General features: G+C 41.1%; 1 protein-coding gene across 8 annotated transcripts in view; it reads left to right on the plus strand.

Annotated features, from left to right (window-relative positions):
- Nucleotides 1–9,566: 9,566 nt before the first annotated feature.
- Nucleotides 9,567–19,543, plus strand: part of larp1 (La ribonucleoprotein 1, translational regulator) — a 55,486-nt gene continuing 45,509 nt past the window's right edge. For 7 of the 8 annotated variants that reach the window (XM_082548630.1, XM_082548632.1, XM_082548633.1 and 4 more), the window contains exon 1: nucleotides 9,567–10,310. In XM_082548630.1, coding sequence (XP_082404756.1) covers nucleotides 9,914–10,310 — 397 coding nt within the window. In that variant the 5' untranslated portion in view covers nucleotides 9,567–9,913. Of the gene's footprint in view, nucleotides 10,311–17,647; nucleotides 17,877–19,543 lie in introns of those variants that run through there. The other variant, XM_082548637.1, reaches the window with a different exon arrangement.

Consider the following 19,543-nt stretch of genomic DNA (forward strand, 5'->3'; position numbering starts at 1 on the left):
AGGTGTAAGTGTCATATCCTTTATTGCCTGAATCTTTTTTATTTTGTTTTTTAAACTAAATAAATTAAATAATTAAATTAAAAAAATGTAAAAATTGATTTGACAGTGAAGGTGTTTCTCTTCAGCATCTTCCAATCACTGTCAGCGTAAAGTTAGCAAATCTGGGCTGTGAGTCATATATGGAAATTGTGCTTTATCTGTACAGAAGGTGCTCAGCTTGTGTCAAGTTTTAATTAAAATAAATACACTCGACTCTGATAAGAATTCTGCTTGTCTGAACACCTTAATCAAACTTTTCAGTACCCTGCTAGCCCTGACATGAAGTCTGCTTAGACAGTCTCAAAACTATTTTCATCAGCTTGATGTGTCAGACGTGTGAAAGGCCGAGTTATAAAATTCCCGTTAACTGTTACGAAAAATATCCTTTCAGCTCTGCGCATTCACAAACTGGGTCCACAAAGGGCCCCCGAGCTCGTCTTGCTTACAGGGCAAATCCACCATTTAACGGCTTTCAGCTGTGATTTGCTGACCAGCTGCTGACTTGTGTTTTCATCCCAGTGGCCCATTGCCATTTCACTGGTGATTACACTGCTAAAGAGCTCCAGCGAGCTGGACAATGCCAGAGAGCTTTACATGTCACCAGTGTCATCGGCCGCAAAGAATAGGCAGCCGCCAATGAACAAAATTTGAGCCTGTTTACAGTGTGAGGCCGTGATGGGGGAGGAGCAGGGCTGCCGGTGTGTGTCTGTGTCTGTATGTCGGTATCTACAGGAGACTGAGTGCAAATGCGCAGAGATTATGTGGTATGAAGGTGTGTGGTGGTTGCTGGAACTTAATAGAGCGGGGTTTTGTTGGTGTGCCAAAAAGATAGTGGATCACACCTCACTCCTCGGTCATTCACACGTGTTTACGTGACCCTAAAAATGAGACGCAGCTTCATTCAATTGCACAATGACCTAAAAGCCACTGAGTCAAGAAGCAGCTCCACAACAGACCTTGTGGTGGTTTGTTGACAAACTTCCATTCTGCTGTTTGTCACACACACACTTTTTGCATTCATGCCTTTCAGCACACACAGCAATCGGTCAGTGTTTAATGACAGAATAAAAGCTTTAAGTTTAAGTTATTAGAAGTTTTAGTTTCAGAGTCAGCGTACCCTGACGACAGGGTGATCACATCTGCTGTAAAGGAAGTCGTCACATGTCATCAGTCATCAGTCATTGTGTCAAGGTTTCAAGCGTTTTTGCCCTGTCGGCCTTTTGATAGACTATCAACCTGCCCACAGTGTACCCCGGCTCTTGGCCAAAGTCAGATGGGAGAGCTTCAGGTCCTCCTTTCTCATTATTTGGAGCATTATAGCCACAGCTGCCCTGGGGCGCACTGACAGAGGTGAGGCTGCCGGACACTGGAGCCACCAGGCCCTCTGACTACCACCAGTAGTGCTCCTAACTGAAGGCAACGGGTGAAGTATCTTGCCCAAAGACACAACGACCGAGACTGTCCGAGCCGGGGCTCGAACCTTCCGATTACAAGACGAACTGCCAACTCTTGAGCCACGATCGCCCCATTATTGTGACATGTATGGTTTGATCCCGGGGACGGAAAAACTTGAGAATGAAAGCAACATAATGAAAAGGAACTGGACCTGTGATCAGTTTATATTATGCACAGCATTCTCCAAAGTCAGTGCCTTCCTCAATCTTTTCAGTCAGCTAAGTCACTGCTCCTAACTGCGTTACTCCTAATGTAACTTTTTTAACAATGTGGAAATACATGTTAGAGATTTAACCATGTTGGATGTTTCAGACAGATGCCAGTACCAGTGTCTCAGAGAAAAACACCTCCAGTATTCATATATCTGCTCGATATTTCTCATGATGTTTTAGAACAACATGTTAAGAGTTACATTGCAAAAGGAAAAATATGGCTTCATTGTATGTTATCGTCCGGGATATATTTCACAAACTACTTAGAAACTTGTAAACCGTGCATTCAGATCCACTTCACCACGAAAACAATGCCAAATTTATAAACGATAAACCTAAAAACCTTTTTTGCATTTTTTTCTGCATTTTGTTATGTTAAATTTAAAAAAAAAACAATGTTTCTTTACTGATGCTAATCAGAGAACTACTGTATGTGCCAACATCAGTATATCTGTGATAGATCACTGCTAATGCTAATAGCATCCATTATAACGTGAATATAGCCATCAGACTCTAAAAGTTTGTAAAAGCCGAACTTTATATCATCAAACATATAATAAAAGCCAGAATTTAAAATTCTAACGAAACATGGACCAATAATAAATACACTCTCCAGCCACTTTGTCAGGTTTTCAACTACTCATTAGCGCAAATATGTAGTCAGCCAATCACATGGAAGCAACTCAATGCATTTGAAGCATGCAGTCATGATCAAGAGACCCTGCTGAAGCTCACACAGCATCAGAATAAGGAAGAAAGGTGATTAGAGTGACTTGTTGATGCCAGCGGTCACTTAAATAACCATTCGTATTAACAAAGGTATGCAGAAGAGCATCTCTGAATGAACCTTGAAGCAGATGAGCAACAGCAACAGAAGACCACTGGCCCAGACTGGGTACCAGTCCTGTCAACTAAGAACAGGAACCTGAGGCTATTTGCAGAGGATTTGACAATAGCAACTTGGAAACATATTGCCTGGTCTTATGTATCTTGATTTCTGCTGCAAAATTCAGATGGTAGGATCAGTATTTGACTCAAAAAACATGAAAGAATGGATCCATCCTGCCTTGTATCAGCAGTTCGGGCTCATGGTGGTGTGATGGCATGGGGAATATTTTGTTGGTAAACTTGGGGCCCTTAGAACCAACTAAAAAATGTTTAAATGTCACAGCTTACTAGAGAACTGTTGCTGACCGTATCTGTGTCTTCTGATAATCCACCTCGAGTCATCAAAAGCCTCAGATCATCACAATGGTGTCTTGAACATCCAGAGTTACCAGATCTCAATCCAAAAGAGCACTTTTTAAAACAAGAGTTGCTCTTTTGGAATGGGAGATGAATGTGCAGAAATTTGTAGCAACTGTGTGATCTCTGACAAATTAATCTATACCACAAAGAACTGAAACAGTTTTGGAGGCAAAAAGAGGGACCAATCCAGTACAAGCATGGTGTACCTAAAAAAGTGCCCAATGAGGGTATGTGACATATTTGCCTATAATACCAACAGAAATTCCTGCTTTCAGCTTAATGTACATGAACTGTAGCAGCAAAACACATTCCCAAAATGCAAAAGAGCACACATCGAAATAGGATTTCCAGAGGTTGAGAGTTCGGTCGAGGACAGGTCAGAGTCAAATTTCACCTCCACACATTCGTTGATCACTGGCTCTCAGGATAACATCAGGGTTTCTGTGCAGATGAGAAAACAGGTGAGTTGTAGGTGTGGAGCAAAACAGAGTCACTTTTCACTAACATGGTAATCCAACACTCGGGCAACAACCGAACGACTTCTGTCTTAAGTAGTAGCAGGATGTGCAGGAACAAAGAGCGAGAGAGGACAGGAGGACTGATGGTGCGGTGACTGATGCTGCGGTGACAGCATCAGTCACACACATTTTTACCACATTTTGTGTATTTTGTGTATGTCTACTCAGCTGTGTGTTGTGTTGTTGTCATGAATTGAGTAGCCCTTCAGAGACAAAAGAGAGGAGGAGAGAGAAAGAGATTAGGAAGTATCATCAACATAGGTCTGATGCTGATGTGTCATGTGCTATTTTCAATCAAAACCACAAAAGCATCAGAACTGCACTGTTAAAACCTGACACCAGAAAGTGAGATTAATGATGTCAGTGTAATAATAAAATGACTGCAAAGACAATCATTTACAATTACACAGTGATTAGATATTACAGTTTCAAGTGTCGCATTGTTTACACCAGAGTTGCACAACAAAAGATAAAGAGATGCCTGGGGTGAAATTATTTCTCAGAGGCCAATGATCCTAGGGAGATGGTTCAAAGAATTGGGGATCTTTCCTCATACTCCCTTTCTTTTCAATTATCACTGCCTCCCTCGTTTCATTTATAGATTCATAATATAAACTCTCTATTTTAATGTCTCAGGGGGGTCTTAGATGACCTTAGGTAAGCTACTTCCTGTTTGTTTTAGATGCTGATTTCATCCAAGTTTGCTGCACAACATTCATTAGGTCTTGTGCTTTATGGGATAAATTGGGAAAGTGTCCACCAAGTGTTATAATTGTGATGGTAAACAAAGCGCCCCAGTGCCCCACATTAAAACCTTTGGTCATCAATTTTTATTGCTTTTCATTTGTGGAATAAGCAACATTACAGGCTGCATCCAGCTGTGCAGATGCATTTATGTCATTCAGACACTGTTGTGTTGTTTGAATGCTGTGACATGCGATGTGAGAAAGCCACTGGAATTGCACATTATTTGGCTCATATATTAAAAGTGAAATTATGTATAATGCTGTTGGAGTTCACTTTTCATTTTTGCTAAATATTATCACTTTTGTTGATATCTAAATGACCTCTCCTCACCTCATTCCTCGTCTCCTAAACTGAAGTCAGGGCTGTGACACACACAAACTGGCACAAAACATGCTTATTTATTTTCAGTATTGTTACAATTACTTATTGACAGCAGATTAGACATGTGGCCATCTCTTCTGCGCAAAGCTGACAACAAACTGGCTAAACATCAACACAGCTGGTTATCAGCTAACATTGTGCTAATGTTAGACCTGAGTGTCCCAAAAATCACATTTTCCCTCTGATGAACAGTTTGATTACATTCTCACATTGTATTAGGGTTTATTCCCTCTCATATAAATCAATTCAATTTATTTACACAGCACCAAATCACAACAACAGTCGTCTCAAGGCGCTTTATATTCTAAGGTAGACCGTACAATAATACATACAGATAAAAACCCAACATTCATGTGACCCCCTATAAGTAAGCACTTTTGAGAAAGTGGGAAGGAAAAACTCCCTTTTAACAGGAAGAAACCTCCAGCAGAACCAGGCTCAGGGCAAACAGTTGGGGTGAGAGGAAGAAGACAAAAGACATGAGAGAGTCCAAAAATGTTAAATCCACTTCAAAGATAGTTTCACAAACGCTGGCTAACAGTAGCAAAAACAGTGATGCTTACTGACAGGAAACTTCAGGATATCCTCGACAACTCATTTCAGTATTGCTGTCATCAGACAGAAGCGAACGTCCCTGGCTCATCAACACAATCGTTTTACAACCTCCTGCAAAGTAAACAGATGTGGACACGTTTTGACAGCTGAGGTAAAGAGTGGCCTGACAGCCCACACTCACTACAGAAGAACGGTGGCCACCTTACCCAGGATTCTGCACTTTAATTGGAAGGGTTAAGAAGACAGAATCCAATCGACTGCAACCTGCAATCTAGTGACATCTAGTGGTGAGATTTTTGCACACTGTACCTTTAATGTTCCTTATTTAAAAAATGTATTGCTGGAAACATTCATATTCAACTCTATGAATAAAGAAAGTATTTTATTAATTAACATACCTGAACACACTTTTTAAACACATTGTGTTCTGGCAGGACTAAAGCAGGACGACTGACTTTTATGACAGTTATATGATTATAATGTGGATAACAGCTAGAGAAAAGCAGCTGGTCCAGTTTTGTCCACCATGCCCTCATTCACGTGGGAGATTTAGGTCTACATAAGCTGGTGTCTGAGTTTTCACAGTTTTGGTATCACAAATTGGTACTGGTGTAACAGCTAGTAATTAATACTCTTCCACTAAGCATTTATTTTTATTTTTAACTTTAAAGCATTCCCTGTGGTGAAGCACTGACTGAAAAAAACACAATAATGTTGGCAGCGTAGATGAAAATTCATCCCTAATAGAGGATTTGGGAGATAGTTTAATGTTAAAAATAAACGTGTAGTTGGTTTCTTTGCAGTGAGGTCACTTTGCTACTGGGTCGGTTTAAAAATAGCATACTATTTATGGCTATATGAATGCTGCAGAAATGGTGGTGCTAGCTTTAAAGAGACCTGTCAGTTTTTATTGATCTCAGTAGTCAGGACCACCCGCTTTAAGGAAGCTGGAGAATGTGCGTGCAGGAATGTGATGGGTGTGAATTCATTCATATGGTTGGTGTAATTTAAATCAAACCAAACTTTTTTTTTCTCATTACTTTCTCTTGTCACAGAACTGTTATCTCTTGCACACACCCGTCATTCAAATATAGCAACTGATGCTACGCCCTTCATAATAATGCAGCCATTAGTAGGCTAAGAGGAAGTTTGTGCATGCCATGATCAGTACTGGCTGACAGCATAGTTCTGGCTTTACTCAGAAAACACTCCAGGAATCCTGTTGGTTGAGTACAACAACTACAGCTCCTGGGCTGATGTGTCAAATTTTTTTTTATAAATGCTTTGTAACACATAACATATGTTTTATTTTTAAACACTTTGTGAAGCTGGTGAAGTTAGTGTTTTAGTAGAGCTGGTGATTGCAATATTTATTTGGAAAGCGTTTTTCCATGAATCAAGAATCAGCTAACTCAGATTTAGTTTTGCTTTTTTTAAAACCCTTCATTTATTTTTTGTTTTGCGATTTGTTGGTTGTTGTTGTTGTTGTTGTTGTTTTTTTGATAGATTTTGCAATATAACAAATATACTGTTCATCTGCTGTAGATATTTTTTGGGCCTACCATCTTTTCTTTTTTCCTCCACTTTTCCAATTTCCTCAATTTTTTAAGGACACTGTGCACACCATACCCAGATATGTGAACTTTTGAGCTAAGAGCTCTTTGAGAATCAACTTGTTGCTTAAAAAAATAATATTTTATGCCTGCCAAACTGTGTTTTATTTGGCGTTGTTCATTATGTTTTTGTGGCAAGCTGCTGGTAACAAAGTTTCTAAAGATACAATGTAAAAATGTTTCTTTGTTAAGTTGCCTGTTGTGCAGACACAACACTGGTTTTCCTTGAGTTAGGTGCCTTTTTTGTGCTCGAATGATTCATAGGTCAGTCTTTAGTGGCTTAAGACAAAAACATTCATCTGAAAATAGTCAGGTGTAAGGAGTGGGCTGAAAATAAGTGAAAAAACAGCAAATGTCCAAAGAAAAACTGACCTTCAGAAAGCCTGTAGAACTATTGCTCAAAAGATTACAAGAAAGTCTTGCTCCTTAAAAACAGAATATAACGACATGAGTTGTGGCTCGAGAATTTTTTACAGTATTGTACTTTTATATGTTTATTTTACAGTGTACAGAATTTATAATTTAAATGGTATTTTGCACTGTATCACTTTTATATTATATGTATCATATTAGGTTAGTTTTTTGCTACTTCACCGCACCAGGGAGTACATTTGAAAAGGAAATATTGCATTATTCAGTCCTGTACATTTCACATTTTAGCTGCAAGAAATACGAATAGATACGATATTTACGTCCATTAACTTATGTATTATGCAATGTTCTAGTTCTTTTGGAGTTCTTCCTGTTAAAAAGGAGTTTTCCCTTTCCATTGCTGCTCGTAGGGGGTCGTTGGGGGTTTTCAGTGGTTTAGCAGGGCTTTTACCTTACAATATAAAGTTCTCTGAAGCAACAACTGTTATGATTCAGTACTAAATAAATAAAATTGTATTCACTTGAAATGTTTTAGAGTAAATCAACTTTAATTATGTCCTATTGTGGAAACCGGGGTTGATCCAGGTTTTGTATATTTCTACAGTCCAAAAACACTCTAAAAGTACTTCCAGGCCCTACATGACTGCTTTTTGTACTTATATATTATATTAGTATATTCATATACTGTATACTGCACAGATAATGTTTTACTATAGAGTTTGAATGCAATATTTTTATGTTGCTATTTTATATCTCAGAGCCTCTGACTCTAATCTAATGTTGGAGCATTCAGTAAACTGAATATTTGCCTGAGGGACAGCTTGCTAATGCACAGCCACTTTTTCCCTCTGCGTTCAACACAAGTCATCATTTTCTTTCTCCAAACGCACAGGCGCGTCCCCTCTTTCCCATACTCTCGCTTTTAAACACGCCGAGTATCAAGTAGCACATTATATAATCAACCAGACCAGCTAAAAAAGGGTCTGTAATGCTGAGCCACGCGTAATGTCGCTAAAGACACAACACAAACACACGCAGAACAACGGACGCATAGTCAACTGGGACATCTGTGTGTTTCGGTAAAAGTAGAAAACTTCATAGGAAGAGCTTGTTTTTTGGGGGGAAATCAGGAGGGAGCACACACGTGCAGCTCCGGTATGCACACGTGTGTGTATAGTGTGTGAACTCTGAGAAGGGGGTTTGCATGCCCACCTTTTTTTCTCCTTTTCTTTCTTTTCCTTTCTTTAAAATTAAAAAAAGAGAGAAAACAATCTATACAAGCATATAAAAGGACAAATTCCACGTGGTACCCACGAACATGTATTTGTAAACTACTTGTTACAATAATAAGCTTGTGTTTTGGTCAGCAAGTCAATGAGGTAAAGGTGATGAAACGGTGACACGTCCAAAGAGCGAGCCAGACGTCATCAAAAGATCCGTGGTGCGTTTACGTCTATCGGAAAAATCTGACATGGATGTAGACGAGGGTATAAGAAATGATAGATGGTGATAATGGTTATAATTGCATAAGTTTCCTCCAGGATCAGGGGGTGGGCACTTCATATTTCCGAGATACCACATGAGAAACTGCGGAAGGCCCCACAAGTTTATTTAATCTCTTTATAAGGTCATTAGTCCAGCCCTGCACAACAGTCCCTGGTTGGCATGTGGCCTCTTGGGAAAATTAATTGCTCACCTTTACAGGTGCTTGGATTTCCTCCTAAAGTTCAAAGACATCTCATCCAACATTGTTGTCTTTTACTAATAAAATTGTATAAAATCAATAACAGTAGCCTAATATAAACAGACTTTTTGGTCATCTCAAAAAGAGCTGACTGCATGTTTGTAACACATTTCACACTGATAGTATTTTCTGTGGGACAGGCACTGCTATTTTAAGTTATTTTATTTTGCCTTCACGCTTCCTTTACTTAGTTAAATACAGCTTAAACATTACAGGTGTTTAACTAGCTTTTTTACGTAGCATGTGATTGAGGGTCATAAGTCATGATGGGAAACCTTTTTGGAGCATTTGATTGGTCATTCCTATATTGTAACTTCATGCATGGTGGGCTTACATGCTGAGTCACACCCCAACAGCAAAATTTGAGACAGCTGGGTTAAATCAATTGTTATGTGAAAGTCATTAATATATATAAATGATGTGTTTCACTTTTATTCCAGTTTCATTGTGGAAAAAAATGCATTAAAATGATGAATTCTTTTTTCATTTATAAAAATGTCTTTGTCTTTGGTGTGAGTCCTTGGTTTCAACAGCTAACTTCGTCCAAAACACACAGCGTGACTCAGTGATACATTTCGTTACTGATCGCACTTGAATGCGCCCGACAAAGAGCCACTTTACGACTTCCCAAATTGGAAATTAAGAGGTTTTATGACGAGGAAGCGCATGAAAGCAGCACGTCGACCTGACCCAAAAGCGCGCTCCCTGCGTTTTACGTGTCTCCTCCCCCTCCACACTGTACGTGCGCGCACCTTTCTATCGCGTGGTGGGGATCATCCATGTTGCTACTAGTGGTGGAGATAAGGTTGTAATCCTGAGAGGCCCCGGAGACGTTTCTTGGGTTTTTGTATATGCTCTAACTCGGCGCTGACTGCTCCGCGTCGTGGACTGAAGCTCTTTTTGTCTCGGAGCGACACAGAGGCGGTAGACTCTGCGGAAAAACTTCACGTTTCCCTGAAATTGAAGGCGAATTCGGGCCGGGGGGGAGGACTGGTAATCCTGAGGGGGGAAGAAAGACGGTGGTGGGAAATGGCCACTCAGGTGGAGGCTCTCCTACCCGGCAACCCGCTTGCTCAAGCGAAGGAGCACGGTAAAGTGATCCGCAGTGAGCCTAAGGAGGAGGCGAGCGGCCGGGGCGACGGGGCCAAGCGGCAGACGGGTGTCGCCGATCAGGGGAGCGGCGGAGGCGGCAGCAGCAGTCCAGGACAGGGAGGGACCACCGGCTCGGAGGAGCAGACCTCCAAGCGGGCGACAGAGGAGAGCAAAGGCGGCTGTGACAGCGAAGACAAGCTAAGCGAGGAGGGAGTTAAAGGCGGCGGTGGCAACAAAAAGGAGTTTACTGAAGCTCCCCCGCCCAAGGTGAACCCGTGGACGAGGAAAATGAATGCTGTGACCGTGGTCAGCGTGAATGGACAAGCACACCACGGTCTGTACCCTCCCTACGTGTTGATTTACTGGCTGTCAGTGTTGTGTTTAGTGTCTGCCTGCACAGGTGTGGTCGTCCTGCTTGCACAGGGGGAGTCATGGGGGTGATTTATTGAACCAAAAAGAAAGGAAAAAAGAGAGGCAACAGAATTGATGAACAAGCTCTAACTGTGGTATTTTGCAGGCTGGTTATATTTGGAGTTAAAGCCCTCCCTCCACAACCTCATAGTGAAGGCTATTCTTGGGGGAACATGGGTGGCTGATTGCACAAGTGAGCACACCCTTCCCAAAAAAAAGTAAAGGTGCTCCAAAGTGCCTGCAGCTTTTCTGAAATTTAAAGGTGCAGTTCAGGGATCCGGTACCCCAAATAGCCCTTCACTTGCGTGGACGTTTTATGGGCACTGTGTGTTGTGGTGCAAAGGTTGTGAAGTTGCTCACTGGTGTGTCATCAGATCGTGCATTTTCTTTTACTTGAGAGAGTTTTGGTGTCTCTTTCTTGGGGCTTTTTAGGAGAAGGAGCGTATTAATGTTTAGCGATGTCATCGTGCATGCTTGCTTGCATAGACTTTAAACTTTCAAGTTAGGAGGAGAAGACTGGAAGGAGAAGACTTCTGTCTTGATGATCTCTCTCCCCCTTCTTCTGCTGACACCCACCCTTGCATACAGCCACATCTCTGCTCTGCTGACCCACACCAAGCTTGCCAAATATTTAAACCAGTATTTACTACTGTTTGCTTTTGGGACCGGTTTCGACACAGCATCAACCGCATCAGTCGATCGAGACATCCGCCCATGTCTCTCGCATTGCATCAATTAGCTTTAAAGGCACGAGTATGCTCGGTTGTGTAGCAGCTTAGCTGGCTAACAATAGCACACTGACTCCCTTTTTGGCCTAGTCCTTGGCCGGGCCCTTCTCATTCAGATGTTAGCCTAGCTCCCATGTGGCTAATACTCGCTTCCGATCAGCCCGTGTAAAGTACGTCAGCCTCTCAGTCGTTTAGAGAGCCCTCCTCGGTGCTAAAATTCTTGTTAAACCTGAAACATTTGGTGGTTTAAGCTCTAAAAACGAGCATGTTTGTTGTGAGACGTCACGTGTTCACTCCACGTGTTCCCCTAGAGAAAGGCATGAGAGCTGTTAGCTAGCTAGCTGTCTGCTTGGGCGACTTCGCTGCATTAGAGGGCAGATGTCGCATGTGGCGGTCTTGCCTGAGGCGGTCCGGGGGTTTTCGTGGTAAAGAAGCCGGTTGTCACGTCGTGCATGTGTTGTCAGAGTAAAACCCGGTACCTAGTCTGCTCCTCCACCCTGCTAGGTGTCGTTAGCTTGGAAGCTAGCAGGCAGATTTCATCGTGGATTTTATCTTATCGATCAGTGATCTAGAAAACTGATTACTATTATATTTTTGTCTGTAACAATTCACACGAAGTTGCCCCAGAATCCACACCGCTTGTCGATAATCTATCAGGTGGAGTGATAATTGGTGATGCACATGTAGGGGACAGTTCCCTGTCCTGTTAAAGCAACGTGGTTTTCATGTCTCACAGCCATGCGTGATTTCCTGCACGCCGGCTGTGTTGCAGCCGCTCAGTCAGGTCCGAGTCTTTGTTTGCACAAGAGCTGAAAGCGTGTGTAACTCATGCAGACTTCAGCCTGTACTCAGGGTGGATTGGATTGCTTCTTGCTCCTAAATCTGTCACATCAGCACATGAAGAGCCAGTTTGTAGCTTGCCAGGCAGCATTGCCCCCCTCCACCCCTTCTTTATCCTGATTGAAACCGGTTTGCTGGTTGACTTTTTGAGGCAGTGGCTCTAAACCTTTTTGTTTTCTTGTTTACTTATGATTCAAGGCCACTACCAGTGTTGCTGGGAAGTTCTAGTCACAGGTTTTTGTCTCCATGACTTATGAGCAGTTCCCTGAAAATAGATTTCAGTTTTTGGGTATGTAGGTAAACCATGGTTTTGGGTTGGGCAGTGATATAGAAATATGTCTACCATGAGGAATTTTTAATTCTTCTGTGTTTTTTGTCATTCCAACACTTTCATTCGCAGGAAGTGAAACTAAGTTTTGCACACAGGTCCCAGGTAAAAGCCAAGAAGAATGAGAACACATAAGGAATATGTACAAAAACAAACTTTTTTTTGTGAGAAAGTTTAGCATAAAATATGTCAACATACAAGTGTTTGCTTTTGCAAAATAGTTTTAATAACACACATATATGATGTTTACGACTCAGATGTTTCACAAGGACTGAATTTGGTCCAAATAAGCTATTTTATATTAATTGAAGAAATGATAAAATAAGTCTTTGTGGTTGTGTGGTTCCAGAACTTTTGGCTCAGTTTGATCCACCACACAGACAAATTCCTGACATAAAACGCTAGAGTTTTGATTTCAAAAACAAAACAATAGGTCAAGATTTTGCTCCTTAGCTAGTCAGTCATTGGTGGGAATAATCCTACTCTTAAGTGGAGTTCTGTAAGTGGGATATTTTAAATAGCCAGGGGATGCTTGTGGGTGTTTTTTGGCCATCTCTGATGGCTGTTGAACCGATGTTACTTTGCCAAACCCTGGCAAACCTTTATGTTGGTCTGGCTTTGCATCAGTGTCACCTTAAAAAGCTAATAGAAGTAGGCTTATGATTAGTTTCAAGTGATCATTTAGGGAAACTAAGATCCCCTCCGTCATGGAAATTGGTAAGACAGAAGGTGGAAATGGAGTTTAAAACCCTGTAAGCGATCACACTGTAGTTTCTAATCAGCCGTTTGTACTCTGTGTGTCCTTGAACAAGATCCTGGAATTCTGTTGTGGATAAAGCTAGAACCTGCATGACTGGGAATGGTTATCCACATGTCACAGTGGGAGTATGTTGCTATATGTTAAAAGCGGATTTCGACAAGATATATAAAAAAATTTTCCCCATGGTTCAGACTGATTTGGTTTCATATTAATGTCAAGTTTACCTTGAGTTTTCTAACCACACCTAATGTGTGCAAAGTAGCATAACATAAATCCTGTTACATATACAGTCATAATTACCGTTACCATCCACCATTTAAAAGAAAGATCATCAGCTGACTCATTATGAACATTTAACAGGAGTGAGAGATAAAATGTTTGACCCAGTAAGGACCTGGATGGGTAGTTGCTCCATGTCATCGTACAGAGTTCAGAGAGGACATTCTTATCAGACCTTTGAATTTGCTGTCCTAGAGAAAATACGAGACGACACTCTGGTTGAAATTTAAAGGCATGTGTAACCTTTCTGTTCAGAGATGATGGATCAAAATTAGTAAAGCGCAGTTTTTATTTGTTAGCTTCAGTGTAAGACTGTTAATATTTGTAGTAAACATGAGTGGGGCTGTTCTCCAGGGAGTGTGGCTTCATGTTTACTCCCCAAACCACCACTGGCGCTCAAGCACACCACACCAGTTTCCCCCAGACTGGCGTGTAAAGAGTAATGACCACAGGCTTAAAGGTGCACTGTGGAGTTACCATGAGCACACAAATTATGTTTACATCCGGTGTTGTGTACCAAAGCACTTTCTTGGGCTCCTTAAGATATGGCAAATGTTTAAAGCATTTCCTTTCTCATCAATCATTTCCAACAATGGCTTGTTGAGTATATTTAAATTGAGACTTCCCAGAAAGTTGATTCTGTTCATTTGGATGTTGCGTTTTCAGTGGGAGAAATGTTTCGGCACTCATCCAAGTGATTTAGTGTGTCCAGATGAACAGAATCAACTTTTTGGGATTTCCTTAATTGCAACCATGCTTTTCAGTGCCTTTGGCATGTCTTTAGGAGAAGTTTGTATGTTTGTTTGTTTTTTGTCCACATGCATGACACAACTGCTCTGTAGACCTACTGGAAGTCAAAACTCCCACAGGGTACACTATATCTTGATCTCCTTCACTTTCTTTGTGGAGCAGGGGGGGGGGGACTGTGCCAGTGTTGTGTATGTGTGGGGCATCTGATTTTTAGCATCTGTTATCCACTTGATGGGACACCACCATCCTCAGTTGATTTTTAATGGTAGCGCAAAAATCAGAGCTTCCTGTCTCTTTTTTCCTACTAGACAAATAAATGACCAGGTACTAATATTGGTCCTTAATAAATTTAAGCTGCTCATCAAACAAGGATCGTATCCTCGTTTGAGTTGGACGTAGGCTGACTCCACTGCCATGGACTTCATGCTGATGGGCTCTTTTCTAGTGACGGGTGACGGGTTGAGCCATTACAAGAAACTCTGTGGCTTAACAAAGACTGCAGTACAAGACGGGGTGGAGTTGTAGTTCATTTGTGGGTGGAGAATCTTCACAGACAGCTGATTATATTTGATTTTTGTCACAAAGTAGTTGGTCGATGCAATATTTTAAACTGTGAAACGATGAAAGCTCCATTTGTAACATGAACACGTTTGCATGTGTACCCCACCACTGCTGCCTGTAGGAAATTTAACAAAACCAGGTGAGGGGTGCGATAACTTTGTGGCTTGCAGTTGTCAACCCTGCCAACCCCATGAGCTGTTTTTGTTTCTACTTCCTGTCCTGTTTACTTTTTTCCACTTCAGCAAAGTACATTTAAAAAAATCCAGTCTACCTTCACTATTACTGAGAGAGGTCTGACCTAGAAGCTGAAGCTGATGACCTTTAGATTTCTTTAACATCTGTAGTATGTTGTTTTGTGTCTTTCTCAGGCAAAGTAGGGCAATTAAAAGTGTTTTCCAGCTAATTTTCAAAGTAGTTTTGGTGATAACAAAAATCAATTAGCTAAAAACAAGGTGATATAGAGAGCTGACCAATGTCCAGTGCATAAAAGACTTGTAATTAGGAGCAAAGTGCAGCCACTTTGGCTAAACCACTCTCTTTCCTGTCCTCCTACAACACCTCACTGCTCTGTTCTGGCTCTGTGGGTGTTGCTTCTGGTACTAATAAAATTAAACAAGTTTAGTTTGCAGTACCAGGGCTGTTTTCTGGAGAGATTTCACTCCAGTTATTTACCATGACTTTAGTGTTTCAACCATCCATCCATTGTTTTCAACGGTCATAATAGCAGCACTCTAAGCAGAGAAGCCCAGACCTGACTTAGCCACCTTCTCTTTTAGCTTTTGTTCTTCAGCTCCTCTGTAATCTCTCCAGTGTATACTAGGTCTGCCCTGGGCCGCCGCCTAGCAGGACATATATGAAATGCTTCATCTAGGACAGAGGTCCCCAACCTTTTTTGCGCCACGGACCGGTTTATGCCTGACATTATTTTCACGGACCGGCCTTTAAGGTGTCGCGGATAAATACAACAAAATAAAACTAGTACCGGTACCGAAAAAAGATTTATTCATAACACACGTGAAAAGACCCAGGAAAACAGAGTTAACGATAAAAACGATAACAAAATAACGCTGAAAACCGATAAACCCTGAAAACCACACATTCCACACCTGAGCCTCAACTCTCGCGGCCCGGTACCAAACGACTCACAGACCGGTACCGGTCCGAGGCCCGGGGGTTGGGGACCGCTGATCTAGGAGGCATCTTAGCCAGGTACCTGAACCACCGCAACTCACAACTTTCAATATGCAGGAGTTGTTCTATACTGAGCCCTTCCCGAACAGCCAGACACCCTTTAGAGGAAATTAATTTCCAGCACTTGTATCCAGTCTTATTCTTTGGGTCACTACATAATTTTAATGTGATTGGCAATAACAGATTCAAAACGTTCAGTATGGATGTTCCTGGTAGTTAGTCTAGTCTAAAAGTCAGAAAACAATAAACTGAGGGCGGACTAATGGCTAAACTTTGGTAATGCAAATATTTCGTGTGTATTTAAGGTTAATGCTGTCTAATAATCAAAGTGTATTAAATGTTGCTTTAATGTGTTGCACTTTGTGTTGTACCTAACATTGCGTCCACTCCCTGAGCTACAATTTGGATGGGTAGCATGGTTATGTTGGTATACTCCTCTATAATTGAGCTTCAAATTTACAACTTCACAGATGGAAGAGAGACACTGTCATCTGTTGGGAATTCAGTGTTGGCTAATGGTGTCGAAACAGTAACAGGGCTGACTCGTTGTGGATCTCCCTAACATTGTTATGACTCTTTCTCTCATTTAGAGATCAGGAGTTGGTGTTTTTCTTCACTCGGGAGTTTTGTGTGGGTGTAATGTTGCGTTCCATTTACCCATTTCCAGTTAAACGTAGTTGTAGTAGGACTGGAGGTGCAGTGCATCTGCTGTGTTGTGTGATGAAGTCATGCTAACATGAACACACCAGCTAATCATAGTCTTGAATTGTCCTTAATTACTCAAATGTTCTTGTGTTTTTGAGAATTGGCACATTTAAAAGTATAACCTGGAGAGTTGTGGTTTAGTGCAGACATTGGTGTACACAGCCACAATTTTTGAGGTGATTTATACATTTTTCAGCTCAAAGCACCTAAATGATTTAAAGTGTTATTTTCTTTTTGCTGTTGTGGTAATTGTCAGATGAGGTGTGACCTTAGCTTGGCTGGGGAGTCGGAAACAATCGGCAGATCTACAGAATACATGCAAATATAGATTGAGCTCAGTGCATTAGCATTCCTATAGCACGTACAGAAACCTTTGAGTAGAGGAAGGCAGTTCAACTGTCTTCTCTTTATAATTTGCATCACATGCCTTTAGTTTATTTACTTTCTATTGTCACCACTTTAGATTGTTTATTTTTAGCACACTATTTGTATAAGATTATGTGCTGCTTTTGTTTCTGTAGCATGGTATGGTTTTCATCTCACCTCTCAGTTGTAAATCTGAAGTACTCTGGTAGTTTGTGGCTATTCAGAGCTGCTCAGCGCTTTGTAGGGGGTTGCTGTTTTAAAATTAGCATGGACAACTCTGTTTTCTCCTGCATTTGTCCCAGCCCGTAGCTCTCGTTGTCATCTTTAATGTCACTAGTGAAGAGCCCCCCTCCGACTCCCCTTCTTGTGTCGTCACACACCACGGATCTGTTTGTTGGCGGGTTTTACGAGGTGTCGGGACCCAGTGAAGGTTGCCATCCCTGAATGAGTGTTAACAGTTGAATGGGTAAAATGGAACTACAGCTGCAGACCAGGCTGCCACCATGCTTCAGCTGCTGAATGGGTCCTTAATGTGCTAATGGCAGCTCAGCTGACTGGTTGGCTTGTGTAAATGAGACTGTGTTGGAGGTTAGGGGGAAATTTGATAGCTTCTGTGAGCTTCTGTTGAACCTACAGAAGCATCTCAATGCTCTGGTGCTGCAGAGTTTTCCTTTTTTTTTTTTTTTTTTCTCTGAAGATTTCATTACTGTCATATAGGGCTGCCACGATTTGTCGACTAGTCACGATTACGTCGACTATCAAAATCGTCGACGCGTCGTTTGAAGCTTTGTAAGATCACAAAAGACGCAGGAATAAGTGGCAGGATTTAAGAGTGTAATAACGGACTGAAACAGAAGATGGCAGCATTGCATGTACAAGGATGTCAGCTACCGTTAAACCCCGAAGAAGAAGAAGAAGAAGCAGCTGTGTCCCAGAATTCATAGCGCGGCCCAGCGCAGTTTCCAACAATGGCGGCAGCTGGTTAGTTTTAATGTTACTCTTATTATTCTTTCTGGGTCACAAAATAAACGTTTAACATATTTTCAGGCGAGAATGTAGCTGTGTAAACCTCAAATATCTGCTCAGTTTATCAGGACACCACATATTTTCAAAAGCGCTCCGACGTTTTCGGAGACATCTGTTACCCACTAGCTCGTTAGCGAGCCGGGGGCTAGGCTCACTAGCGCCGTGAGAACACCGGACTCCCCGCAAATCGTTTTCAAACCCACCGCCGTCTTTCGCTACTCAGGTTAAATATATATGAGTCACTTAGATAACTTAAAATGTTATTGTTTGGCTTTTTTTTTTTTAGTATTTTATTTGTTCCTGAGTAAATCAGTTTGTCTGAGATTAAAGTTATAGTTTTTACACAGCTGAATAAACGTCAAGCAGACAGCTGATTATCAGAAGTGTGAGATGCTCCAGAATTTACTCCAGTGTCCTGTTATATTTTAGATAGCAAGGAGTTTATTAAACTTCACCGAAATAATCCGCAAATTTCATTAAAATTTAATAAACTATCATCTTGTCTTTATTTTTAGTTAGCACAGACCTTAAACACTTAAAGCTGTAAGCTAATGATAGTTATATAAGAGCAGATGCTGCTGGTGCAATAAGCTGTAGTTTTGCGTCCAATGGATGATGATCTGATTAGTCGACTAATCGCAAAAATAATCGGTGACTAGTCGACTATCAAAATAATCGTTTGTGGCAGCCCTACTGTCATAGTCAAATAATGAGTTGACTGGCAAAAATGTTTATATTTGAAATGCATAACAGTGTCTCTAATTTTAGGAGTTTCTGCTTTTCCCCTCTTTAATGCCACTGCATAATGAGCCATTTTAACATGTGTGCTCTTGGGCTACGAGTAGGATGTAATGCACAGTTTTACATTGTTCTGTAGGAAGAAGGAATTACAACCAAAAGTTGAAAATGGAAGTCTTCAACATAACCAATCCTGTGTTGTTTTTTTTTCTTAATTTTTTTTTTTTTTAAAGTGTCAGATAGCAAAACTGAGAACATCATGGCTTGTTCACAAAGTGTAGCATTGCTAAGCTAGGTAGCAGCCTAGTGTCTATTGTACTCACTGTACTGCACTTCTCCCCACACACTACACGCGTGTCACATACAAACTATAGTCCCTCTCTTAGGTTGTCCAGCTCGAGTTACTTTTATCTATCACCGGCTTGTGTCTGGACTCTGTGATAAAGGCACATCCCTCCAAGAAGGTTCGGGTGTGGACAGTTTATATCGAGGACGTGTCCAGTTGGTGGCACGTTGAAATATGACTTGGCTCCTCTGTATTTTTTTTTATTTTTTTATTGGCTTGAAGGGTGGGTGGGTGCCAGTTATATTTCATCTTATTCCTTTGTTATGAAGTGTGTACATTATGGGGGGAAATAATTGTGGTAATGTTCATGCAAACGTTGAATCACTTTTGGCATTTATAGTTCTGTGAAGCCTTGGACGATTAACCATTTCTTTATATTTTGCTAGGAAAATGGAAAATGACTGTAGCCCTGTATTTTTATTAATTTTGTCCCTGTCAGACTGTTTCGTATTTTTATTTATTTGGTAGATTCAGTGTCTGAAGATACTTTAAATTTCCTTGTAACGTTGGTTCATCGACTGACTTAGGTGCCTTTTTT

Source organism: Aulonocara stuartgranti, assembly GCF_965226115.1.
Source record: "Aulonocara stuartgranti genome assembly, chromosome: 10".
Taxonomy (NCBI): domain Eukaryota; kingdom Metazoa; phylum Chordata; class Actinopteri; order Cichliformes; family Cichlidae; genus Aulonocara; species Aulonocara stuartgranti.